Raw genomic sequence first — 27,204 nt, forward strand, 5'->3', positions numbered from 1 at the left:
TCTGTCTTTAAGGTCACTCTGTGTGTCCCCCACACAAATAGCACTTTAGGAGGGTGTGGCTGCTAGCCCAGCATCTCTTGGAGTTCAGTGGTAGAATGGGAACAGTAAATGTTACCACTGTGTGTGGCACCAAGGATTCTTGAAATATGATACTTCTGGTGTTAAGTCCAGGATGGCCCAGGGAAATGAGGCTGTTTGTTTGGTCACTCCATACCTAAGCTGTGGTAGAGGATCCACAATACAGGATGGAGCAGACTATCATCCTGTGGCTCCTTCTAGAGGGAGGCACAGTGTCCATCACTAGAAGGCAGACTCTCCACCTTCACAGCATGTGGCCATTCACACCAGGCCTTGCTTAACACTTCAACACTAAGACAGTCAGGGGCACATATTCTTTCCCTAGGTAGGAACTGAGGCTCAGAGAAATACAGCCACTTTCTGAAGAGATGTCACAGCCTGACATCTGGCTCAGGGATGTCTTCTACCATCCTAACAATCCTAGTAATCCTAGCAGGTGGGAGTTTGGGGACAGGAAGATCAGAAGTTCAAGGCCAACCAGGGTTCCATGAGACCCTTTCTGTGAAACCACAGAGCAAATTCACCACAGTTGTTGAGGCCTTGTGATTTTCCCTCCCACGTGCTGGGTGGCCAGGAATGTCTGCGGCGGGCAGGGTAGAGCACAGCTCATGAAAAACTCAGCAGTCAACAGCGTCTCCCTGCAGCCTCCATTTCTGCCCCCACAGATGGGACAGTAGCATTTGTTCCTAACAGGCAAGGCTGCTTGGATCTCCAAAATGAGCAGTGGTGTATGAATGAGCTCGCGGTTGCGATGAAAAGGCTGTGGTCCCCAGCCATCAGCAGGTGGACAGAGCAGCTGGGGACAGGAGGCCCCTGGGACGAACTTGAGCAGGCAGGCCCAGACACCCCCACTCCCCCCACCCCCCCCACCCCCATCCTAATGGTGGCAAGTATCCAGGCTTCAGGCTTGGGCTTAGGGGAAGCTGGAGCCTCTGGAGGCAAGGGAATTTTGAGAACATCCTGGGCAGCCAGCAGCCCCTCCGCCTCTGCCTAAGGAAGAGAGGCCCATTTTCTAATGCACCCAAGGAAAAATATACATAAAGGTTGATGTGTTTTCAAATGGTTTTTGCTTTGTTCTTCTCTCTTCTCCCCGTGAGTATTAACCTCAGGGACCCCGGGGACGGCTCGGCCCGCTCGAGCACCTGCTGGGGTCACACACAGTCATTAGCTTTGCGGTCAGTGCAGAATAAACCCCAATTCCAGGCACTGACTCGAGTGTGCGTGCGTGCGTGCGTGCAGCTCCCGGGAAGCCAGTGTACTGTGCTCCTGTGGAAGTCACTCTTTCCTGCCTGACTTGTTTCTCTCCTGCTATTCTGCCTCCAGCTGTGGGGGCGGCAAAGAAAAAGATGAGATCAAGTTGAGGGGAAAAATTGTCTGATTTCTTGAGCCCTTTGTTTCTCGGGCCCCTGGCAGGCTGGGCTGGCTGGGAACCGGGAGTCCATTGGGACTTCTGGCTGATGGAGAAGTGCCAGGGGCTGGTGGTCGTAGAGAGGGGCAAGGAGGGTCAGGTACCTGCAGGAAGTGGGAAGCAGGTGTATTGTTTGGTGTCGCTCATGATGTCCCAAGTCCTATTTCTTTCTGTTTTAGAATCAAGCACCTCCAGGTCTCTACACAAAAACTCAGGACCCTGCCAAAGCACCCAACAGCCCAGATGTCCTTGAGATAGAATTCAAAAAAGGTATGTGCCCACCTATCAGGAATGAAAGGGGTAGGCTTTAAGGGTCTCAGTTCCTCTCAGTTCCTCTGCCTTCCTGGGCTCAGACCCTCTAACTCCTTGCATTCCTAGAAGCTAGAGGCTTCCAGGGGCTTTAAAAGTTCCCAACAGTGTGAGCCTTGGGAGGAGGGGTTCCCAAGCCGCAGTGTCTGTCATACGCTAACACTGGATCCCAAAGTAGCTGGCTTTTTGAAAGTCATTCTCTACTTCCTTGAGCCTCAGTTTCCCTATTTATAAACTGGGGTTGGGGATGGGGGAACCTGTTCTTTTCCTAGTGTGCAAGGAGATCTGTAGGGAAGGCATCCAGCCAGATGCTGCCACCAGAAAGTCAGCTGCAAAGCTGGCTTTAGGAACACTGAAGACTCTGCTCATAAAGCTTGGCTCGCCCTGACTTAGCTGTCTGGGGTTTCCAGTTACCTGGACTCAAAGATGCTGGCCCTCTGGTTCCTCTCTCTTGTCCTAGAGGAAGAAACTGGACATAGTCATGCCCGGTGATTAGACTAGAACCCAACTGAGAGAGAGTGTGGGGGGGGGGTACAAGGAAAAGATACTCACAAGCAGTCTTCCTGAGGGAGAGATGGGATCTGACAGGAGAGAGAGGAGGCATAAGGCAGTCCAGACCTGGGCGAGCCATCCACAAAGTGGCCACCAGGCTGGAGCGCCAGCAAGAGGGTCTCTGAGACTTTCAGATGTTCCCCAATGTACCTCAGAATTGAAAGACAGAGTGATGGGGGGGAGGGAGGAGGCTGCTATGATCTTGTGGAACTTCACCTTTCTGGGGCTGAGGTGTGCATGCCTGTAAAACAGGCTGTGACAAGGCTGTTTGCAGGTACCCAGCATAACTTGAAGCTACCGTGAGGGTGTGGTACCAGGACAGGCCTTTCTACCCACAGCCTCTCCCAAGAGGCTGTTCACCTGCCAGGGCCATCTTTGTGCCTCTTTAGCTGTGTCACTTTACAAGTCACATTACCCAGGGACTAAGGAGACCTTGGTGGGACCCTAGACACAGTAGAAGTCTTGGGTCCCCTCTCGAACCCTCTGTTGGGAGCAAGGGGTCTCCCTAGGGCTTTACTCTGAGCAGATGGTAGGATGGGCCAGGCCACACTGCAGACTTCTCCCACGAGACCCTCAAACCTCTGGGAGCTGGGAGGGCAGAGGGTGGGAGGTATGCTGGAGGTGGCAGAGGGTCCCGGGCACAAGCCTCCAACAGCCTGCCCTGGAGGCACAGGGTAGCCCCAGGCAGAGTTGAAGAAGAGCCAGCTCTCTGAAAAGAGGGAGGGAGGCCCCCTCCCCAGCCTACTCCTCATTCACTCGCTAGTTAATTTATTTGAAGTTTTAATCTAATTATTAACTATTTTAAAAGCTAAGAGGCTTTCTCCCGCGGCAGCACCAACAATGTCAACCTCTCCTCCCAGGCAGGCCCCATCCAAGGCCCCAGCGTTGGGTGATAGATAATAGGGCCAGGGAAGGAGAGAAAGAGAGAGGCGAGGGGTAGGGGGTGGAGAGGGGGCTTAAGGTTCATTATTGGGCAGACTTACATTTAATAGCAATTTACAACCAAGTTATAAAACCCCTGGAAATGGGGGTTAAGAATGGTGAGGCTGTCATCGCCCTGAGCGGAGCCCCTCCAAACGGCGCCCGGCTAATAAAGACTCCAAAGCCGCTATTGAGCCCTGATTGGCACCCGATGGCTCGCTACATGGTAATGAGCCAGGCAGATGGGTGGGGGATTAGCCGCCAACTTTGAACAGCTTTTCTTTGTCACTGTTACGGCTCTCTTGTTAGCCCTCTAATACATTTATTACCCATTTCACACCGCTCGAGAAAGTGCCCCTTGCTATTCAAAGTCAACCCCAAACCCACCCACTGCCCCCTCCCCACCACCCCCCCTCAACACGGCCCTTTCCTGGCTGAGCCTCGGCTGTCTCCCTCCTGCCACCCCAGACAACACATCCCAGAATTCAAGGCTATCTGCTGGAACGGGCATTACCCTAAGCTCACACCCATCAGGTGGCTTTCTGAAGGTCTGGGATACAAGGTTGGGGCAGAGAGGCCCACATCCACCTGTCAAGCATGGCAGAGAGCTACATAGGGGTGTGTGTGTGTGTGTGCTTGCACACACACACACACGTTCACGCTTGCACACACGCCTGTGCGTACTCATAGGGTCTGGCTGCACCTCGTCCAGGCGGCCCCTGGGTAGCTGGTGGGGACAGAAGGTGCTCACTGGTAAGACAATGGCGAAGCGTGAAATTCAATTAGTTCAGGGCCTGGTTCCAATTTCACAGCCCCTAAATGCTAAAGGGGCAGAGAGAATGGGAGGGAGGGGGCGAGCGTTTTTATTGCATTTTCCTCTTTCATTCTGGGGGGCTTTCTTGCCCCTTCTCTCCCCCCAGCACAGGGCTTTGAAGGAGTCATTCGGACTCCATGTCTGTCACATCCATTTAAGGCGATGTGGGTGGAGGGAGAGGGTGGGGTGGTGGGCACAGGCTGCTCTGCTGAGTCCCAGCCTGAAGGCCCACTCTCCTCCCTCTCTGCCCCAGGGGTCCCTGTGAAGGTGACCAACATCAAAGATGGCACAACCCGCAGCACATCCCTGGAACTCTTCATGTACCTGAATGAAGTTGCGTGAGTGTCCGCAGTCTGCCTGTGACCCCCAGGACCACCACCTCAAGCAAGCACAGGCCTGGGCCTGTGTGACTAATGGTCACAGCTAAAGTTTATGACCTGGAGGTCTGGCAGTTGGCCTTGTAGACATAAAGTGCCCTGAGCCGAGGGTATTGATTTGGCATTGGTATTGGTTTAAATCCACAAACCATGAACACAAAAGTTCCAAGGCTACCACCATCTCCTATGGTGGAACCAGCTGGGGCTGCAGGCCTTTGGCTGAGCCAGGCATTAGGACAAAGAAAGATAAATCCTCAGTGAGGGTTAGGGTCAAGCAAGTCCCAGTATAGATGTAGCGGGCGAAGCACCCAGGGTGACCCAGACAATCCGTTCTCTTTCAGGGCCTTAGGTTACCCACCTCTCTCCACTTGGGCCTGTTTTCCTGGCTCAGGTGAGCTGAGACATAGAGCCTGAGAGTCAGTCTGCCCATAGTTAGGTCTTCAGCCAAGCCAAGGGCACCTGCTCAGTGGGTGGCCTCTGTCCTCAAGCCTTGTGCCAGCACCTGAGTCCAAGTGACGTGTTTCTTTTCAGGGGCAAGCACGGAGTGGGTCGAATTGACATCGTGGAGAACCGCTTCATTGGAATGAAGTCCCGAGGTAAGTGGGTTCGACACCCGGGGCTGGCTTCTGCACTTCCAGAGCTCCTGTACCACCTGGGTGTCACCTTTCACCCCAGGCCACCTTGGCTGCCCCTTGCTTTCTCTTACACCTTGATGAAGTGAGGACTGGAGATGAAGTGTGAACAGTGGCCTTTGCCCTGAACTTCTTGGGGTGCTTCGAGAGGAGCCGCCTCTAGTGTTGGGAGGGGTCTGGGAGAGAGGTCGGCCTGGAGGTCAGGCTGTCTTGTGTCACGGGCGGGCCAGTCAGGTTAAGAGGCGGACCATGCAGGGCCAATTTCGTGGTCATTAAGGCACTTCTCTAGCACCAGGCATGCAGTAGAGTGGGACTCTTGCCAGGGAGGGCGCTGTGAGCTATACACAAGAACCCTAAACAAGCCAGGCCAATTCAGGCATGACTCCAAAGCCTTGCTAGAGACAGATAGTCCCTTTCTGTGGCATGCCTGCCACTTGGCTCGTCTAGGCTGCCATTATGGGACCACGGGGCCATCAGATCCCCTTCCTGTCTTGGAGATGAGAGAGCGTAAGAGAGAGTTGGTTCCCAGGCAGGTGCCTGCCTCTGTTTTTACACGACTCCCACTCAGTCCTGGGTCATTTGCTGTCTATATCCTCTTCCTCTTCACTTTCCCTATCCATTGAGCATTTCCATCCCAGGTCCCTGCCAGTCCTCCCCCACCCCCATGTGTGTGTGTGTGTGTGCGTTGTTAACAATGGAGTGTTTTTAGGGCATTCCCGTCATTTGGGCAGTTAGGGCCCCTGAACTGGGGCACCTGAATGTTTAAATACCAGTGACACAGGTAGGGGCTTCAAATCACTTTGCTTCATGGTTGATTTGGGACAGTAACAGCTAAATAAAACCAGGCCAAGGTTCAGTCCCAGTCTAGGTCCTTGGGGAGATTTTTAAATTGAGACCCTATGTCCCAAGAGAGCTGACATGCCTCTGCTGCAGCAGCTGTCAGCTGTGAGAGAAGATGCAGATCCCAGACCCTGGCCCTGGGGTCTCGAACTGTCTGTCTTGGGCCTCAGTTTCCCCTACTTTGTCCTGGGTCTTGCCTCCAATAGTTGGGGGTTGGGTGGAGCTGGAGTCGCCTAGCCCCAGGGTTCTCCTCACCGCACACTGATCATCCTCCGTGAGAATCTGCACAACTGCAGCTCTCTTGAGAAGGCCTTGTAAAGAACAATATGCTAATGAGTGTCTCCTTTCATTCCCAGCCTACCTTTGTCTCTTACCTATTTAACATCTGATTAAATGTCCCTTTGTCTCCACCTGCCCTTGGGAGCCACACAAAGAAATTCCTCCAAGGCAGCTCGAGGGGCCTTGGGAGAAAGTAGCACCTCTGGGAGAAAGTAGCACAGTTGGGGAAACTGAGGCCCTGAAGGGGCGAGGGCTCCCTGCAAATTACAGGCAGGACTCAGTGCCCAGTGGACATGAGGAGAAGCCCTAGGAGCCTGGACTGTGAAGGTGGACAGATCCAGGTTCAGACCCAAGCATGATAGCCTGACCAGGCTCTGTGGGAGTGTTCCGGTCCCCGAGGGAATTCTGAGTGAGCACAAAGGTAGCGGTAAGCCCTAGGGGGTCCGGTGCTGCTTGGGCATGTGAGACACCAGTATCCTTCTTATGCCTTTCGATGTCATGTCACTAATTGGCTGTGCCACTGTCCTACTGAGTCCAGAGGCAGCTCGGCAGAGGCGCTGCTGGTCTGATAGGGTGGTTACTCATTTCCTTCTCGGGGAAGATATGGGCTAGCCAGATGGACCCGTCCTGCTGGGTGAAGGGGTACAGTGAGTGAAAAGAGGTAACAGGTGATGATAAAAGCTGAGACTACAGGAATCAGGGAAGATAACCTGGAGAAGGCAGCAGTGGACAGTTCCCAGCTGGCTAGATGTATGATGGAGAGAGGATAGAGGGGGTAGGGAGGTCTCAGCTGGCCTGGTGGTGGGTCTCTGCAGACCTGGTGTTGAAGGCCAAGGCTTTGGCACCCAGCCTGAGTCCTGATCCAATTCCATCTCCACTGAGAATCAACCCTTGTGAATGGGTCTGGGTGCTGTGTCTTGGATGGAGGTAGACCACCCTCCTGACTGAGGTCCCACAAAGAGAAGCTAAGTGTGTCTCAATCCCACTGACTTCTTGTCACACATCTGAAACTCAGTCCTCAACTCTACCTAGATGTGGTGTGTGTGCCTGTGGGCCACTGTCCCTAAAAGCACAGGAGTTTACAGTCTTGGGGAGGGAAAATTGCTGTATAGCCTTAGACAAATTGCTTTCTGTCTCTGAAACACTAATCTTCAAATGGAAGAGCCAGCGGCCTAGGAGATCTCTCCAGGAGTTTACACGTGCCTGTTTCCATGCTTGGTAAGCTTAGGGTGCCCAGCCTTTATTTCTACACGCCACGCATGTGTGAGAAGGCAAAAGCAGACAATTAATGAGGGTCTATGGACTCCCCTTGAGCAGTTTATTAGGTGAACGGTGACAGAGGTGCTGTTAATCGTTGATTATGTTGAGGGCAGAGCTGGAGTTCTCCAGACCTTGGTGTATGTGGGGGAAATGTCATTTGTATTGATTTTACAAAGCTGGTAATTGTCATCCATTCAGAGCTTACTCTTGTCTTCTGGGGTGGGGGCCAGGGGGAGGGAGAGCACAGGGAGTTGAGCAGCATCCGCATCCTGTATCCCGGGTCTGGGTGGCCTGGCTGGCATGACAGGCCCTTGTGGGGAACCTACAGGGTCAGAGCCTGAGGGCTGGGGAGCCTGGGTGGATTGGCTTGGCTGCACTGTGGCTGTTTACATACAATCTTTAATATCACATCTGCTTCCTAACTCCAGAGGGGGCTAATTAAGTGAAGTGAATGAAGTCAGTGGGGAGAAGCCTGAGGAGGAGGAGGAAGGGGAGGAGGAGGAAGGAAAGGAAGAAGAAGAAGGGGAGGAGGAGGGAGAGGAGGAGGAAGGAAAGGAGGAGGGAGCCTGGGAAGGAGGCTACTGGCTGAGTCTGTCCCTCCTGCCTCTGTGTGTTCTTTACCTCACTCTTCTCTGGTCTTCCTTTATGGCTGCTCACCCACGCTCCTCTCCCCATTCTGTTCATTCCTCCACTCACTGCCCCCCAGTTCCACCTGCCAGTCCCCGTCAGCTTTCTTATCTTCCCTTCTGTCTTCCATCTTCCCGTTCTCTCTCCCACTTGCCCCCTGAACTTCATTTTCAGGAGAGCAGCTCGCTGCCCTCTTATCTAGTCTCCCTGCGCACCTGTCCAGCCCTCCCAGAGCCGAGCTTTCATACAGCCTTACAGATGAACGACAGCAAGGGGAGACCTGGGAAACAGAAGGCTGGGGTAGCAAGGTCAGGCATGGCTAGTCTCACACACCCAAGCTGATCTGCAGGATGGGCCACCTGGGCACAAGAGCCTAGAGAATAGCTTAGGCTCCCACCCTGACTTTCTCTCATCACCATGGCAACCACCTCCAGCCTTGGTCCTGGTACCTAAGAAAGGAGCCCTGGGGCTCCAGTCAATCTATCTTCTACCGTCCCTCTACCTGTCCAACTTCCCAAACCCCTTCCTTCCCCTGAATGCCTGAGCCTCCAGTCTACATACCCTGACCTCTAGCCTGACTCCTGTGGGTTCGGTAAAGTCTACTTAGTTTTACCAAATTTCTCAGCCCAACCGGCAATCTTGGCAACGGATGAGAAGAATTTGAGCTGCTGCAGCTGTGTAGTCCCCACCTCGTCCTCATGGTCCACTCTCCCCCTCCCACCACCCCAGCTCCTTGGCCTCCCCAGCCACTACCCCCCTTCCTAGTGGTAATTAGGGTGTGATTGAAGCTGCTCCACAGAGGGCTGCTGACACCTCTGTCTTTCCCGTAAACACGGGGAGATGAAAATAGACACTTGGAGCCGCGGTGCGTGTCACTCTGAAGATGTCTGTTGTCTATTCCACAGCAGCGCGGGCTCAGCTGTCATTTCCCCCCTCTTTGCTCGGTGGTTTGTATACTGACTGTCAAAAGCCCCAAATCCAGTCTTTTAGAATTAGGTTTCTGTCACCAATTTTTTTTTCAGAACTACAGAGAAATCATCTGTACCCCTACCCCTGCCAAGAGAGGAGAGAGCTTCAAAATACACACGCGTGCGCACACACACACACACACACACACACACACACAACTAAGAGAGCTAAAAACAAGCCCTTTCTGATCAGCCACAATTAACTTTAACACCGCCTGAGATGGGATCAGGCATATTAACTGTGCTCATGTCTCTTGCCTGGGACTTTGCTGTAAGCCTGGGACCTTTCGGCAACTGCTGACAACCTTGGGCTGGTGTGGAGCGCTAGAGGAGCTGGCTTCTGCATGCACTTCTGCCCACTCTTGGCTGCTGGTGCTGCCAGCCTCATTTTCCCAGGGGATATCTGCAATGGGCAGTAGCTTGCAGACCTTGGGCAACTGGTGGATCTTTCTGGAACCCTAGATACCACCTGTGTTGTCCTCTCCCTGGCCTGCTGGGGGTGACGCTGCAGTTTCTCTCTGTGTGCCAGGATAGGCTGGAATCTAGATGCTTGCTCTCGGTACCCATGTCACAGGTTAACGTGTAAGATACACAGTTACTTAGCAACTTCCTGTTTTCCCCTGTCCGGGCTCTGAGAGGATGCTGGGACGGACCAAGGCCATGCAGTCAAGCCAGATGCTGCATGGCTTGGGACATGCACAGACAGCTGGCTTGGGAAGGAGAGAAGTGCAGAGAGGGCACCCAAGTCTCTAGGAGTCAAAGTGGGGTGCTGTCACCTCTATTTACAGCCAGTATAAGGACAGGCTTCTCCACACTGTACAAAACCAGATCGTCACAAGCTCCGCTGCCTTAGTCAGTGTGAGTGGCTGGGCTGCGTCAGAGGTGACCAACAGGCCATGGGAAATCTCTGTGTGATGCTGTTGGTGACCTAGGGTGACTAAGATCCGCCTCGGTCCTTGTTTGTATCCCTGCCATTTTGGAGGCAGTTTTCTTCCCTGCATTTGTCTGTCTTTCTAAGCAGCCTGCTGGAACTCACTCTGTAGACCAGGCTGGCCTCAAACTCAGTTCCACCTGCCTTTGCTCCTGAGAGCTGTTGGGTTTTATGTTTGGTTTGCTTTGGGTTTTTGAGATAGAATCTCAGATAAGGCAGGCTGGCCTTGAACTTCTGATCCTCCTGTCTCTACCTCCAAGCCTCCTGAGTCCGAGTCCTGGGATTACAGGGGTAGAACAGGACATCCAGTTCTTAAAGTTGTTGGGGGTGGTGCATTGCGGTACTGAGAACTTAGCCCAGGGTGTGTGCTAGGCTCTGTGTTTCCTCTTCTGTAATGGTTCGCTAGCCCTGTGTTTCCTCCGATGTAATGGTTCGCTAGTTATTGTTTCTAGACACTGTCGTCGTGTTCTCTAACCCAGGCAGCCACCACCACATGCCTCAACCTCCCCACTGCTGGAATCACAGCCATGTGCCACCAGGACCTGCTCTTACTGCTGAGGTCCCAGGTCCCTGCCCTCAGGCTGTCAGCCATGGCTTTTCTTGGTCCTCCTGCCTGGCACTGCCTCCATCTGGACTTTGCTATGGGAGTGATGAGGCCGGGTACCTTGTGCACAAACTTGAGGGCATCAGGGGTGTGGTGGGAGTCTGCAGGTAGATTCTGGAGGGTAGAGGAGGTTCCCTAGGATGGCGACCTTATAAGTAAAATGGGACAGGTGTGTATATGTGTGTGTGTTATTTGTATGTATATGTTCATATATGTTTTGGGGTGCATATGTTTTCAGGTGCACTCCACACAGGTGTACATGTTCAGAGGCCAGAGGTCAATATCAGGAGTCTTTATCATATACATATATATATTTATATTTATCCCATCATATATATATGATATGTGTGAGAGAGAGACAGAGTCTCTCATTGAAGTTAGAGCTTGCTGGATTGGCTAGACAGGCTGGCACGTGAACTCCAGGGCTCCTCCTGTGCCCACCCAGAACCAGAGTTAGGGTTACAGCAACCACTTTTTTTAAAGATTTATTTATTTATTATATATATGAGTACACTGTAGGTGTACAAATAGATGGTTGTGAGCCATCATGTAGTTGCTGGGAATTGAACTCAGGACCTTTGAAAGAGCAGTCAATGCTCTTACCTGCTGAGCCATCTTGGCCAGCCCACAACCACCAACTTTTCTGTGGGCACTGGGATCTGAACTCATCTCTCCACGCTTGTGTGGTAAGCACTTTAGCCAGTGCACGGCCTCCCAACCCTGGGGTAGCTTTTACATGGCATGTGTTGCCTGAGACCCTGCACCTGAATGTGTTCTTAGATTCCGATGAGTGCTGACACATGGGGCAAGGCTCTGAGAGGCCACCTGGGGCCAGGACTGGGAATGCAGATTCTGGACTTATTTCTCCTTTGAGACATGGTAGCATAGGCAAGTCACTGCTTCTTAGATTCCATCTTCCTGTCTGTCCAACAGACTGTTGACCCAGTTCAGAGACCTAAGGACTCCTGAGGGGTGCCAAGGGTTGATAAAAGTACCTCCCTGTCACCCTCCAGCAGGACCTGAGCCATAGTTTCTATGTGCTAGGCCTCTGTCTGCATATATTGAGTATTAGGTTGGCGACCCCTTAGAGAATACAGATAACTTTGGTCCTAAAAGGTCTTTTCCTTCTGAGTTTCCCATACCTTAAAGATCAAAAACCAGCCAGCTAGGTGGCTCAGTGCATCTAAGTGCTGGCCGTGTTAGCCTCACAACTTCAATTCCCAGGACACACATGAAGTTAGAAGAAAAGTCAATTCTGGAAGGTCTGATTTCTACACACACTCACATACATGCATGACAATAATCAAAATTAATTTAATTTTTTTACAAAACCGAGTGGACACCAGTTTATACGGTGCTAGGCTGGAACCCAGGGCCAGGCCCCCAGCCCCCAGGCATGTTAGGCAAACACTGTATGGGAGTCCCAGCCCCAGCTCTGGTTGCTGTCTGTGAGGTATGGTCTGGTTGGAGAGCCTAGGTTAGCCTCAGATAACCTGTTCCTCCTTCCTTGGCCTCCTCGGTGCTTGGTAGAATTGTCCTCCCAGACTGGCTAGCATGTCACTGTTGCTGAGCCGCATAGGCCTAGGGTACAGGTGTGTAGTCTTCTGCGTTTTGTTTGTTTCTCTGTGAGGCCCTGGCGGTCCATACCAGGCTGGCCTCGAACTCGAGATTCGCCTGCCTCTGCCTCCTGAATGCTAGAATTAAAAGTGTGTGCCACCACTGCCCCCTAGCTGCTTTTAAAGCTTTATTGTGTAAAGATTGAGGAGTTGCCAGGACAACAGAAACGCTGCCTCCTCAGCACCATGCGGCGGGAAGCAGGAAGAGAGAAAGCTTTTGGATCAAATTCTGGGCATGGTGCTGCTCCTGCCCTTCCTTCATAGCACAGTGGACACAGGTTTGTCCAAGGCCATACCAGAACAGGGCCCAGCACCAGAACAGGCACAGTCCTGCCTCTTTGGTGCCTCTGTGCTTCAGATAGAGCATGGGACTGCTGGTTGACAGCTCAGCCAGGGCCACCCTGTCACTTTGGAGACCTTCTAGCTTAAGCAGGTTGTGTTACCAATAGGTCAACTAGGTGAGATGACCCGAAATAAGTCAGCTAGGTGAGTTGACCGGAAGGGACTTGAGCAAGCGCCTTTCCTCAGACAGGGCTTTGCCTTCTGTGACCAGCTAACTCACAAGACAGCAGGCCACACCCATTAGGGATCCAGGAGCTCAGATTCCATTCTCTCCCTGTCCAACCATTTCTCAGGGGCTCAGCTTCCCCATCTGTACAGTGGAGCCAGTGCTCAAGCCCCAAGCAACCCCAGGCATCTCTGGAGATGTAGCTGCCCAGGCCATGTGTGCACTCGCGTGTTCATGCATGTGTGTGCACAGCCGTCCCCCTCCCCCGACTCCCTGGTGGAAGGGAGGAAGGGCTATTTGGGGCCCTGGGCTCCACCGTAGTTGGTTTAATTACAGGTTTTCAACTGCAGGCCGGTGGGCATGCATTGGGGAGGGGGGCACTGCTCAGAAACCCTGTCATTTTCCCGCGTCTGAGGGCCTCTTCAAAGGGGGGCATCTAGACATTTTCTCCACAAGCCGCAGAGTGGACTGTCGTGGCCCCAGCATGAACATAATGACAGACGCATTTTGCAGCAAGCTGGGAGTGAATGGCCCGACTGGCTTGTCTCCTGTCAGACAAGTCATTATTTTTTTTTTTTTTTTTTTTTTTTTTTTTTTTTTGTCATTTGCTGACAGTTTGGGTTTCATGTGTTTCTCTCTTTTTTTCCCTCTTTCCCCCTGCCTGGAAAAATGGCTAGGTATCTACGAGACCCCAGCAGGGACCATCCTTTACCATGCTCATTTAGACATAGAGGCCTTCACGATGGATCGGGAAGTACGCAAAATCAAGCAGGGCCTGGGCCTCAAATTCGCAGAGCTCGTATACACAGGTATGTCCGAGTCCCAGCCACCCCTGGCGCTCCACCCCCAGTGACGCTCCACCCCCAGGGTCCCCAGGACTCAGACCTTTGCTTCCATCAATCATGCCTTCCTCCCATCTAGCCCCACCCACTGGCATCCTCTTCAGAACTCTCAGGTACACATGGAAGGTTGGACCAGGGGTAAAGGACAGAGGAAGGGACAGTGGGGTGGCCTTTTTGTGAGTGCCAAGGGAGACATGGCAGCCTCCAAAGGTGTTTAGTTGTATCCATTACAGTGTCAAAAGAAGGACTATGAGTCGTTCCCAGTGTTAGCCAGACTGGATTCAGCAGGAACCCAGTACTTGGCAAAGATATAGGGCTCCAGACAACCTGCGCGGTTCCCACAAACGTCCCTGGTGGTCTAAGTTTCCTTCTACAGATGAGGAAATGGGCTGGGAGCCTGTAGGGAGGTGGGAGTGAGGGCTGGCTTGGGCCCTGTTAATCCGTCCAGAAGACACTGCTTACTAACCTCCAACAGGGCATGCGCAGAGAAGCACATGTGTGCCCTGAGCAGTGCTGCTCAGGGACCCAGACTTTATATACAGTCTTCATAGTGGGAATCAGGGTTCCCTAAGCCCTGGTCCCTGATCAGACCTGGCCTGGTGCCCATTTTTCTGCCACTTGTGAGCTAAGAATCATTTTAAGCTTTTTTTTTTTTTTTAATGATTGGAAAGGAAACCAAACTTAACACAGCCCTCATGTCCCTGTAGTCTCTTTGGGCTGCAGTGGCAGGGTAGAGTTGATTTAGCAGAGACCTGAAGGCATACACAACCTATAACAGTGACAACATATGCCTCTATCCCAGCATTCTTGATCCCTACAAGTTTAAGCCAATCCTGGGCTATACAATGAGACTCTGTCTTTAAAAAAGACCAAAGCAGTGCTATAAGCCAGGCACACACAGACACTCGTGTATGCATGCACACACACACATACACACATAGGCATGCGCGCACACACACACACACACATATGCACATGTTCACACTCATTTATAGGAGACATTTTCTGACCTTGTCTATAATATTTGTACTTCCCTAGTTTGGATGATTTTGTCAGGCAGCCTCTCAGAAAACAGGCTGTTGCTGCCAACAGCCAACCTTGGCAGTTCTGTGGGCCGGAAGTCTGAGTGTCTGGATAGATGTCAGTCATAGCCACCTGGCTGAGGCCTCTGGCCACGCCTGTCCCCATCCCCATCCTCCCAGGCCTGCTGGAATCCATCCCAGCCTTGGCTGGCACTCTCTCCTCCTGCCATTGTTCTCAGTGTTGAAGTGCAATCCCCCCTCTCCAGGTACAGACAGGTGTTTAAATATCATGGCTTCCTACTGACTCGGCAGGACTCCAGTGCTTAAAGGTGGATTCTGGTTACAAAGTGGGATTGACATTAAGACATGGCAGGGCGTAGGGGAGAGCAGAGAGCACCTGGCTTGAGTGCCCAGGAGGCATCCCGAGGGCTGAGCCTGGCAGAGGACAGTGGGCGGGTTTCCGGTATCCCACAGTGTCAGCATCTCTCACTGTCTGCTGTCTTGCTGGCACTGGATTCAGCAGGACTGATGGGTGTTAGGCACCTGATGGGTGTTACCTAACCTTAGCTGCAACAGAGATGGGGAAACTGAGGTCCAGGCAAAGATACTTTATCAGTTGGCTAAGTTACAAAGGTTGAACCTGACACAGGGAGGCTTCAAAAGTCACTCCCACAGGACCTGGGAAGCTGTTAGAAAGGATTGATTGGGGGTGGGGGTGGGGGGCTGCCATGACACGCCCAGGAAGCCTTGGCTACAGGCACAGTGCCTGGGTTGAGTCCCTGCTCTGTCAGCCAGCAATGAGCCCTGCAAATCCCAAAATGAGGCTGAGCGATTAGGAGCTTTCAAAGGAAATAAAACCTTGGAGCAGAGAGAGGAACAAGGCAGGGAGCAAGACTTAGACCAGGTCGTTATTGCTAACATTAACTCTGCCATATCCAGGTGTCCACAGAGGTCAAAGCCAGCCCTCTGGCTGTCCAGAGTGCTCTTGATTGGCCCCTTGCTGGAAGGAGGCATATTGCAGACCCAGCCTGGCTGGATGCTGCCGCTCCTCTCCCTTCTCCTCAGATGTCCCATCTAAAGAGTGGAAATGGCCACTCCGAGGACCATGGCATGGGTGTACCATGCATCTGGAACAGTGCCAGCGACTAGTAACTAACTGAGACCTGGCATGATATCCAGTGTGGGCCATGAGAGGCTTTGCCTCTGCTTGGCTTTATGGTCTTAGGTAAATCTGTTTCCTCCCTGGGCCTCAGTTTCCCCTCCTATAAATCCCAAGGGCTCTAGGGCTAAGACGTGCTAGGGTCTGTTCCCTTCCCACTAAGCACCCCTGGTTCACAACCCACCACTCTACCTTAGGGCTACCCTTTTAGCTTTTCTGTGGCCTCAGGGCACAAATGGGGAGGTTGAGACACAGAGAAGCCTTCCTAGGTTCATAGGCTTCCAGGACACTGTCCCTGACTCTGCCTGATCATCTCCCTCTATTCTTCTTCCCCTTTTCCTGATTTCCCTACTGGCTCTATGGAGTTCAGTGAGCCGCTCTTCCCCCTCCCCCCCCCACCCCGGGTCAGCTCAGCAGGACTCTAGCTTCAGGACCCTGAAGGCACCTGACGGAACATTTTATTTATTAGCGGTACCTCACCTAGTTAACATGCCTCCTCCCGCCTGTCCTCAACATGAAAATGGGTGTAGTGTATAACTCTAGTAGACACTTGTTCCAATCAGAACAGAGGCCTGTATGCTGGGCCTGGGCCAGGGGAGCCCTCTGTAGCTCAGCCCCATGCCCCACCCCCTGTGCACCCCATGCCCCACCCCCTGTGCACCGCATGCACGATCTCCCCTGTACCATGGGACCAGGCTGCTGGCCCATCTCAGGCCAGGTCCACTAGGGAAAGAAACTTGAGCCTAAGACCCCTGTGGGCTAGAGAAACAGATCTCAGATAAAGCCAGGGCCAGGGCTCTGAGGCTGATCTCTGCCCTTCCTATCAACAGCTCCATCTCCACCTGCCTTCCAGCCTGGGAGGATAATGGACTAATTATCCCAACTGAGAAAATCAAAGAGCAGGCAGGACACAGGGATGCAGGGAAGCGGGGGGGGGGGGGGGGGGGGGGGGGGGGGGGGGGGGGGGGGGGGGGGGGGATTCGGGGAAGTGGGGAGGGGAGGGTGACTGATGTCCTCTCCCAAAGAGACCAGTGGCGGTTTAAAGTCCTTGGTTTAGAAGTGTTCCATCAGACCTGAATCCTGCCATGGTCCTGCTGTGTGACTTTGTACAGGTTCTTTGCTTCTCTGGGCCTTTCTCCTGGTTTACAGCGAGGGCCGTCAGAGGTCATAGTGTTTGAACAACAGAGTTAAGTGCTCGCTGAATCCACATATCCCTGCAGAGCAGTTAAGTAATCATATCTTGCTGTGCGCGCACGCACACACACACACACACACACACACACACACACACCAAACTGAGCCCATCCCTTCTCTGTGGTGCCTCTCCAGGCCTCTAACAGTAGTTGGGCCTTGCTAACCTACCCTCTTATCAGGGTAGGAGATCACAGGCCATCTGGCCTCACAGCTGCCCGGGTGGGCTCACCTTCCTGGCTCTTTCAAAAACCTTCTGCCTGGCCTGCCCCTCCCCCAACCCTGACTATGGCCACCTGCTGCTGTCCCTTGGTACTGGGGCCCCTGCTCTCTCCTAAAGGAATGGCTGTCTGCCCAAGGATGTTGGGCTGTAGGGTGAGGAAGTGTGCATCCTAGGTGTTGTGTGCAAATAGAGGATGCTCCTGTCATATAAAGGAAAGCATCTATCATGACAGGAGATAGTCACTGACCCTTGGCTCCCACTCACAGACTGGGTCAGCTTGGACAAACTGCTTGCTCTGTTGACTCTCCTCTTCCTCCTCCTTTGGAGTATAGGGTCACGGGGCAGAGAGAGTAGTTCAGGGCCTACCCAGGACACCATTCAAAGCAGTCCCGCATACCCAGTGCTTGTTGGGTACAAGGGCTTCACTCAGCACTGCTGCATTATTTTGTAGGAATGGAAACAGCTGTAGGCCCCAGAGCCCCATAGCCTGTCTAACCACAAACCAGGCTGGCCTTTCTGGGTGCCCTCATTGCTCAGTCCCATGGCATGTGCCTCTGAGCCCTATCCAAGGTCTCCTATCTTCGTTAGCAAAATGGAGCCCTCTTGGGTCAGGGTCAGGGTCTTCCCATAACTCCTGTGTATGCCTGTGCATGAAGCAGGGGTATGCCTTCCTTCTGACCTTTATGCCTTTGGGGACAAGGAGGTCATTTCTTGCAAGATGGTGGGATGGGGACATGAGAGTGTGTTCCTCAACTCATTAACAGTGATGCATCATGCCAGTGCTCACAAGTGAGCAAGGCAGACCGGAGCCTATCAGAAGGTAAGGCCTGGGCTCTGCTCTTGCAACCCCATCCTTCCTGGGCCCTGGCCTAAGGCCATCCACAACACCTTCATTGTTTCTTCCTGCAGGTTTCTGGCATAGCCCTGAATGTGAATTTGTTCGCCACTGCATCGAGAAGTCCCAGGAGCGGGTAGAAGGGAAGGTGCAGGTGTCTGTCTTCAAGGGCCAAGTGTACATCCTCGGTCGGGAGTCTCCACTTTCACTCTATAATGAAGAGCTGGTGAGGTAGGTTCCCTGTGCCTCAGCCCATCTGGGCTTGTCTGGGCATCTTTCCCAGCACATTTTTGCTGATCTCATGTCAAGCTCTTTGTGAGAAGCCAGTGAGATGTTTATGATGGACACACATCTTTAATGTCATGGAAACTACAGGCCAGGTGAGAAGAAAAGTGTCAGTCAAATGATAGCTGTGAGCTATGGATGTGACTAGGAGTGTCTGCCTAGCGTACAGGAAACCCCAGGTTCCAGTTTTAGCACTGTATAAACCAGTGCACATCATCGTAGCACTCAGCCAGTAGAAGCAGGAAGATCAGTGTCGTTTTCTGATGCAAAGTAATACTGTCCTGAGCCACATGAGACTGACCCCAAAAATCAAAACAACAAAAATAAAGGAGACAGGCAAGCTGAAATATGGATTAGAAAAAAAAAAAAAAAGGCCGAATTGGAAAAGGATAGTCTGGCTGGGTATAAAAGTTAGGCTGTGGCACAGCTGCCTTATCAGGAGTTGCCTGGAGAATTTAATGGATTCCAGGGATAGCACCTCTGGTTCTGAGCCTGGGAAGGGTTTGGAAGAATCCAGACATACAAGGAAAGATACCAGGGAGGAAGGAAACTAACAAACCAGGTTATAAGAAGGGCAGGGTCAGATGTTCAGGTCCTATGGCTGCCCTGAAGAATGGTTTTTGTGGAGTGCACACAGGCAAGGGTAGACACTGGCAGCGATGGTCATAAGGTTGCCAGTGAGCAATACTGGCAGTCTGGACTGGGTTGGTGATCCCCCAAAACCAGATTGAGTCAACCTATCTTCAGGAGTTGCACTAGATGTGGAGGGGGAAGTCAGTGTGCAGGAACACACTGTGGATGAGTTGGGGCATGGCTGTGTTTCCTGTTGGTGGTGATGATAAAACCCAGGGCTTTACACTCACTAGGCAAGTGCTCTACCACGGATCTACACACACACACATACACACACTCCCTGCTGTCAGGGAATGAGAGTTGCGGGAGTCTCAGATGTAAGTGTAGGCATCTCTGAGATAGCCTGGAACCATTTTGTCTGCTTTTGGGCAATGAGTACAGAATGAAGTGACATTGGAGGGCCTCAAGCTTGTTCTCTGAAGTTGTGGACAGAAGAGGCCACTGAGGTCAGGGGAGAGAAGCGGGGAATCCTGATGGAGTCTCCAGGAGCTTCCTTCTGGAAGGACCAAGCAGTGGGTGTCTGGCAGACGGGAGTCACCTAAGCTGGTACTGCCTAAGCCATCCTCCATGACCATGCCCAGTGTTTGTTTTGACATGGGAGACACAGACTTCGCTTATGATTGAGGGTAGCCTGCCCTGAGAAAGCCAGCCGTCTCCTCTGGGTGCCACTTGGCCAAACTGTGGGTGGGGACAAACCCTCAGAGACAGGCAGCACTACCAAGAAGTACCCGAGGAGGACCCCAGCCCCAGCCGGCTCAGGCGGAGGCCTGGCCTGCCCTCCCAGGGATGAGTCGGAATTAAAGTACGAGTTTTGTTTGGCGTTCAATATTATTTCTCTCCTTCCCTTCGCCCAGCCACGTTGAGTTGCTTCCCCCACTTCAATCTTTCTAAACACTTTATAAGCCATAAATATAACCGAATCAGTTTAGATCAGTCGGGGTAAATGTCAAATTATCTTCTCTCTTTCTCTCTCTGGCTCTTTCTCCCCTCCCCCTCCAAATGAACAGCCTCTAATAATCTGCCCAACCCTTCATTAAACCTTACAGTCTCACTCGGGGAGATTAAATGAATAAAGTAAAAGGGAAAGGGGGAAGACGGAGAAAAAAGCAGAGGCACTTATTCTCACTGTGTCTCCGACCATTTCCCTTTTCTTTTTGATTTCTACATCGCTGACTTGAAAGCCCTTGAGTGACAGCGTCACAGGGACCAGCGAGGAAGCCGCGAGAGGTAGCAGAGCTGGAAATGCCGGGCGCAGTAGGTAGAAAGTAATGTAATTATAGAGCAGGTCAGAGCCACTCGAATGAGCAAAAATAAAAGCATAGAGGTTTTTCTGTAGACCGTCAGAGGAGGTAAAAAAAAAATCATTGTAAACTCTGTTTCCACACCCCAGCCCCCCGACACACACCAAAGCACTATTTGAAAAAGAGGTTTTCCGTTCTCAAACAAGCTCCTCTTGGGACTCTGGGCAGCCTCACGGGGCAGGGCTGTCCTTGGTGGGCTGTCTCTGAGGGGCTCCTGAAGCTGTTTGTCCAGGTTGCCTTGCAGACGGGTGGAGGAGCGATTTGCTGCTTTGTTTGCTTTGTTGTTGTTGTTGCTTTGTTTGTTTGTTTTTGAGATGAGGTCTCTTGTAGACCAGGCTTTTCTTAGATACAATATGATGACCTTGAACTCCTCCTGTACTTCACACTCCAGAGCGCTAGGATTATGGCGTGGAGTTTGTTTTGACTTGGGAGGTGGAAGGAAAGGAGGACCATGTGTGGCCCAGGTGAGGGAAGGTTCAGCTGCCAGCCAGTCCGCTCTCAGGACTGAGAACAGGGGCGCTCGCTCGTAAAGGTGAAGGCTTTGGACAGAGGTGAGGCTGGGTTTCCAGAGCTTGTGAGCCAGAAGGCAGGGAGCAAGTGATGTTGTGCCTTGTGTGTCCCCGTTCCCGGCACTCACAAATGCACCTAAGCAGGCAAGGCTTGAACATTATTGTACAAGTTGGTACCCTGGTCTAGACCTAACTTTCCTAACTTATGTAGGCACAATAAAGGACACGCAGTGCACACATCTTTTCCCCAGGAGGGAGTATATTGGTTAGTGGCCAGCTCCTGGTGTTGTCAAGACCCAAATCCCAAAGAGAAGTCTGGAGAAGAAGGGGAGGGAAAAAAAAACAACAACAGGAGACAGGGTCATGGAGGGCATATCGTGGAGTGACTTCAGGACCACAACAGCATCAAGGTTAAAACTCCAGGCCCCAAGGAACATGTGCAGAAACTCTATGTGTTTTAGGGGAAGGTGAGAATGTAGAGTCAAAGTTTTACTACATAGCCCAGGCTAGCTTTCTCCTCTCCACCCTTGCTATAGGTGAATGCCACCATTGCTGGTTCCATGTGTTTTAGGAAAAGGGCCACAGTTAAGTTGGAGGTGTGGGTTCATTGCCCAGGGTCACCAAAAGAGGGAGTAGGTGTCCCCAGAGATCCAGAGGTGTGGCCTCAGCCTCACCATGGCAGGTCCTTCTCACCTGCTTCCCAGTCTTGCCTCTTTGGAGAGAGCTCCTGAGGGGGCAGGCCACCTCCTTGTCCTCGGGAACCTTGAGACTGCTTTGTGCCAGATTAAAGACAAGGGGTTGATTAAGAGCTGGAAGTTAGGTGTGAATGAGACTACAGGACCACAGTGCCAAACGTTGGAGAGAGCCACTGATATATCCCCAAAGGCTTCCGCTCAGCCCTGGGAACCCGCATACTTCCCTAAGCTCTCTGAGATACATGACAGACCAAGATGGCTGCCGGCATGGGTGGAGAAAGAGCCAGAGGGTAGAAACGGCAGAGAGGGCAGCTGTACTGAGGCCCACCGCAGGTGACAGATGCTCTGACCACGGGGTGCATGGGTGTCAGGATGGTTCTATAAGGTCTGCATGGTTGGACAAACCAAGGTAAAGGTGACTGTGGGACTCCATGCTATAAATACCTGCCAGCTTCCCTCAACTCCAGAGAGCCCATCAGCTGCTCCAGGTATAAATATTAGATTTATGGGTCATTTCAGGCCCTGGTTCTGTAGAGGACCTCAGTTTACAAATGGCAGGAAGAATTCACAGGCCCAGAGTTAGTAGAGCTGGGACCCAACCTGATACCTCTACCTGCCTCCCGAGACTTATACTCAGGATAAGTCTTATACTCAGGGCATCTGGGGGCTACCTGGCCACTGACTGCCAACATGGCGCCTGGCCCCATACAGGGCTCCCAGAATTAGACTGAGTCGAGAAGGGACTCCGGGGTAGGGTGGCTTGGCCTTGCTGATAAGCTCTGCTTTTCCTGCAGCATGAATGTGCAGGGCGACTATGAGCCCATCGACGCCACTGGCTTCATCAATATCAACTCGCTCAGGTAAGAGAGAAACTCTGGATCATGCCAATCGTCAGAGGCCTGCAGCTATGGCAAGCCGGTCCCGGTGTGACACTGACCCTTCACACACCACGATGTTCCAGACCACGCACCTCTAGTTCCAAAGCCAGCTTCTGTTCTCAGCAGGGCCTGAGAGCCAACAGAATCGGAGGGGCCTGGATATATGGCTCCCTGTATCCTGGCCTGGGCTCTAACAATTGCCCTAATATCTCCAGCCACAAAGACATGGGGCTCCTTGACTGGAAAAACCAGTTGAGGAAATGCCCTGAGGAGCGATAGAATCTTTATGCTGCCACTGTTTCTGAGCTGGAGGGTCAGGTGGCAAGTCAGTCGCTGTGGCCTGGGGCTCATATGCAATAACTGAAGTTGCTTGGACCTGGGGGGACTCACACCCCTTCCCAATCTCCAGGAGGTTCAAGGGAGGGTGTGAGGTGCCCCCTACTCCCCAGTGAATCCCATAGGAGCCCATGGGAATAAACCTAACAGCTAAAGGTGTCCAGGGCTGATATGTATGCTCAAAGACACAAGCAAGGCCATTCATTACCACAGCTGCCATAGCCAAGCTGGGCCTGGGCGCTCCTCTAGTTCATTCTCATCCTTTCAGACTTTTATTTCATTCATGTGTATGGTTTGTGCTTTTAATATGGAAATCAGAGGACACTTTTGAAGGTCGGTCCTTTTTTGGGGGTGGGGGGGCTGGGAACAGTGTTTCGAGACAGGGTTTCTCTGTGTAGCCTTGGCTGTCCTGGAACTCACTCTGTAGACCAGGCTGGCCTCGAACTCAGAAATCCACCTGCCTCTACCTCCCAAGTGCAGGGATTAAAGGTGTGCGCCACCACTGCCCTGCTGAAGGACAGTTCTTACCGTCTACCATGTAGGCCCCGGGGATCAAACTCAGTCCTTCAGGCTTGGCAGCAAACACATTTACCCACTGAGCTACCTTGCCAGCCCCTCATTTGCTTTAATTCTTAGAGAAATTTGAAAATTCTCCAGACACAGGCCCAGAATGGTTAAGAAACTTGCCTGGAGTCGGTCAGAGAGGAGTCGTGGTGCCCAGCTAGGAAGACCAACTCTAGGTTTTTCATTGACAACTCCAGATTCTCGGGACCTGTGTCAGGAAGATAGAGATGGCTTCTCTGTCTGGCAATGTGCCTTAGGTTCCCGGCAGCCACCCCAGGTCTGCAGAGACCTCTCTGCAGCCACAACCCCCAGGCCCCTCCACCTCCTGCCTCCTGCTTCGCCTGTGGCTCATAACCCCATAAACCTTTTGAAATGGCCCAGAACATAATGGCCTCTTCATTTCTCCTATTGCCTGTTAAATGCTTTATCTTCAACAATGACAAACAATGTTTTCCCCTCTGATAAATTAATTACATTATCCTGATTGGAGGAGCCAGGGGAGGCTAGGGCAGGAGAGGGGACTGAAGAAAAAGACAACTTCACATACATCTTAACAAACAGCTGCCCCCACCGCCCCCATCCTGCCTGAATTAATTGAACGGAGCGCATGTTGTTATTGTGAAATTACATTTTTCTTTGTTTTCCATCTGGTTTACAGGCTGAAGGAGTACCATCGCCTTCAGAGCAAGGTCACTGCCAAATAGACCCTGACAAAGAGGAGCGGGCCTCCCCACTCTGCAGCTCTCCCAGGCTTCAGCATTAATTGTTGTGATAAATTTGTAATTGTAGCTTGTTCTCCACCACCTGACTGGGGCTGCTGTGCCCCCCCACCCCCCCACAGCCTTTGTTCCCTGGTCCCCTATAGCCTACAAAAGTGGTCATCGAAGGGAAGGGAGGGTGGCGGGCAGCTGCAGAAAGCGTAAAATGACAATTAAAAGAAGTTACATTAGTCTTTTATTTGTCTCTGTGTGTGTGCCTGTGTGCTCATGCCTAGCCCAACCTTGTTGTCTTCCTTTAAACAGTGTATTATGCCTTACATGTATATATATACATGTATACATATAAATAAAATGGGGTGCACATGTATATTATATGTTATATATAATATATATATAAACATATAATGTACACATAAATATAATAGGGTGCACATGTATATTATATGTATGTTTATACATAATACCATATATAATATTATATACCACGCATATATATAATAGGGGGTGCTCACCTGGTGCTGCACTACAAGCCATTATGAAGTCATCAGACATGGGCACTGAGAACCTAACTTGATCATTTGCAAGAGCAAATGATCTTAAGCTCCTAATGGGTGACCTGTCTCTCCGCACGCTCCCAGCTCCTTTATTTTTGAAGTGTGGTGGAAGTTCATCTTTGCCAGAGAACCTGCTTATCTGGTAGGGGGATTCCCCCTCTCTCCTCCAGCAAAAGCCAGGAACCTAGGAATGCTCTCTTGTGGTTGTTTTTCAGTTGATACATTTGAGAACATATCACCACCCCTTCACTTGAAACTTCTATGTATGGTGACGATGCCACCTGAGATGAATGGGAAAAGAGGAAAGCGCTGAAGTTAACGGTCTTTTGTGAAGCCCAGGCTGCGGTTCTGTAGAGAACTGGCCCAGGAATCACATCCCCAAGTGACCTGGATCTTATCCCCAGGAGTTAGCCAGAGCACCGGATCCCAAGTGAAGACAAGTCACCTTAGATACCCTCGGGTGCCCGAAAATGCAGGGAGAGAGGGGCCTGGGGAGTCCATGCATAAAGTGCTCACCATCCACCCGGCACCCAGGAGGCAGAGGCAGGGGTTTTATGGGGCTTGTTTGTAAGTAAGCTGGAGGAACTTCCTGCACCAGGTTGTTAGTCACCCCTGTGTCTCCTCATCTTGGAGAGGGAGTATTTTTCCTTGTTTTTAAAGTTACATTTTATTTATTGTGAGGGGACACTCTCATGTCTAAGCGTGCATGTGGAGATCAGAAAGCAACTTTCAGGAGTCAATCAAACTCAGCCCTTCTGGGTTGGCAGCAGACACCTTTACCTGCTGAGCCATCTCACTGGCCCCCCAAAGCATATTCAGTGGGGAGACCAAAACACCAGCTGCTCTGAGCCCAGCCTGAATCTGCATCTTGGGAATCTCCACACTGCTGTCTTTCTCCACTAGGGTTCCTTTCACACTTCTTTGATGGCAAATGCCCATGGTGAGGTGAATGGTTCCTTCACCGTGATGCTCTTGCAAACGCCCAGGTTGGTGTGGTGGTGTATGCCTGCAATCACTCAATCGCTCAGGAGCAGGCAGGTCACTCAGCATCATCTCACGTTGCCACATGTGAAATCACATGTGAGAGAGTATGAGCTACATACGCTCTTTTCTACCCTGCAACAAGGCACAGAGAATGACCTTGCTGAGGACCACTCAGCCAAGGAGCAGCGCCTGCTCACTCCTGCCGCTTGTATGTTTAGACGATACTTTACCCATCGCCCACTCACAAAAGCTACTGACATTTCCCGTTCCTTTTAAATTCACATTTGTTCTATTTTTATAATGATTTTTTAGTAGTTATTTAGCTAAAAGATAATTACATTTCTAAGGTCGCTGAGCACTGAATTCAGGATCTCCTAGATGCTTAATTCTACCACTGAGCTACATATCTAGCCCTACCCAATACCACACACACACACACCATGCATATGCAGACAATCAGGTCCACACATATACATAAAAACAAAATAATTAATTAAAAATAAAATCTCGAGGGCTGGAGAGGTGACTCAGGGGTTTAGAGCACTGGCTGTTCTTCCAAAGGACCTGAGTTCAAGTCCCAGCAACCACATGGCAGCTCACAACTGTCTGTAATTCCAGGTCCAGCGGATCTGACATCTTCGTACAGGCAGAACACAAATGTAAATTTTAAAAAAAATTAAGAAAATAAAGTCTGACATTTCCAAACTAGAGATAGTGGCACAAATCTGTAATACCAGCACTTGGGAAGTAATCTCAAATTCAAGACTAGCCCAGACTACTTTACTGTTCAAGGACAGCCTGCATCACATAGCAAAAACTATTAAACCACCTTTGTATCTTAGTTAAAAATCAATCAACAGCCAGGAGTGCCAGCTTACACCTTTAATCCCAACATGTGACATGTGAAAGGTAGCAGAAGCAGACAGGTCTCTGAGTTCAAGGCCAGCCTGGTCTACAGAGTGAGTTCCAGATCAGCCAGGCTGTCCAGAAAAACCCTGTCTGGAAAAAAACAAAACAAAGCAAAATCAGTACTGTGGCCATGGGTTCATTTTTGGATTCTATTTTTCTCCACTGATTTATATTGCTGTCCTTGACAAAGACACTCTGGTTACTGTAGGTTTATGGTAACTCCTGAAGTTTGGTATCACACAGCTTCAACCTGACTCTCTTTTTTAAAAATTTCTTTTATTTATGTGAGTACACTGTAGCTGTCTTCAGACACACCAGAAGAGGGCATCAGATCCCATTACAGATGGTTGTGAGCCACTATGTGGTTGCTGGAAATTGAACTCAGAACCTCTGGAAGAGCAGTTAGAGCACTGAGCTATCTCTCCAGCCCCCTCCAACCTTACTCTTTCCTGTCAAAATATTTTTTTTTATTATTCTAGATCCTTAGCCTTTCCATATAACTGTTAAAATCACATTGCTAATTTCTTCAAAACCTATAGTAGGATTTTGATTGGCATTAGACATGGCAGTCACACAGTGGGTCAGTCTGGGACCATCACCATCTTTGTACATTTCCCAATTTGTGATCATGGTATGTTTCATCATTTCGTGACTTTTTAAAACTCTCTTTAATACTTCATAATTTTCAGAGTGCACAAAATCTCACATATCTTATGTTAAATTTGTTGCCTCTAATTTCATTTTATTTTTAAAGATTTACCTTATTTCCAATTACATGTGCATGTGTGTGCACATGTGCAAACGTGTGCATGCATGTGTGTGTGTGCACACGTGTGAGTGT

At 51.1% G+C, this 27,204-nt stretch overlaps 1 protein-coding gene across 1 annotated transcript in view; it reads left to right on the plus strand.

The window, feature by feature from the left end:
• Ass1 (argininosuccinate synthase 1) overlaps positions 1-24,154 on the plus strand; it is a 50,823-nt gene extending 26,669 nt beyond the window's left edge. Inside the window, exons 10-16 of the mRNA XM_021181036.2 lie at positions 1,666-1,756; positions 4,336-4,420; positions 4,991-5,055; positions 13,402-13,533; positions 18,071-18,227; positions 22,214-22,279; positions 23,856-24,154. Of these exons, the coding sequence (XP_021036695.1) occupies positions 1,666-1,756; positions 4,336-4,420; positions 4,991-5,055; positions 13,402-13,533; positions 18,071-18,227; positions 22,214-22,279; positions 23,856-23,901 (642 nt within the window). The 3' untranslated portion in view covers positions 23,902-24,154. The remainder of the gene's footprint in view (positions 1-1,665; positions 1,757-4,335; positions 4,421-4,990; positions 5,056-13,401; positions 13,534-18,070; positions 18,228-22,213; positions 22,280-23,855) is intronic.
• Positions 24,155-27,204: the final 3,050 nt, after the last annotated feature.

Source organism: Mus caroli, chromosome 2 (assembly GCF_900094665.2).
Source record: "Mus caroli chromosome 2, CAROLI_EIJ_v1.1, whole genome shotgun sequence".
NCBI classification, from domain to species: domain Eukaryota; kingdom Metazoa; phylum Chordata; class Mammalia; order Rodentia; family Muridae; genus Mus; species Mus caroli.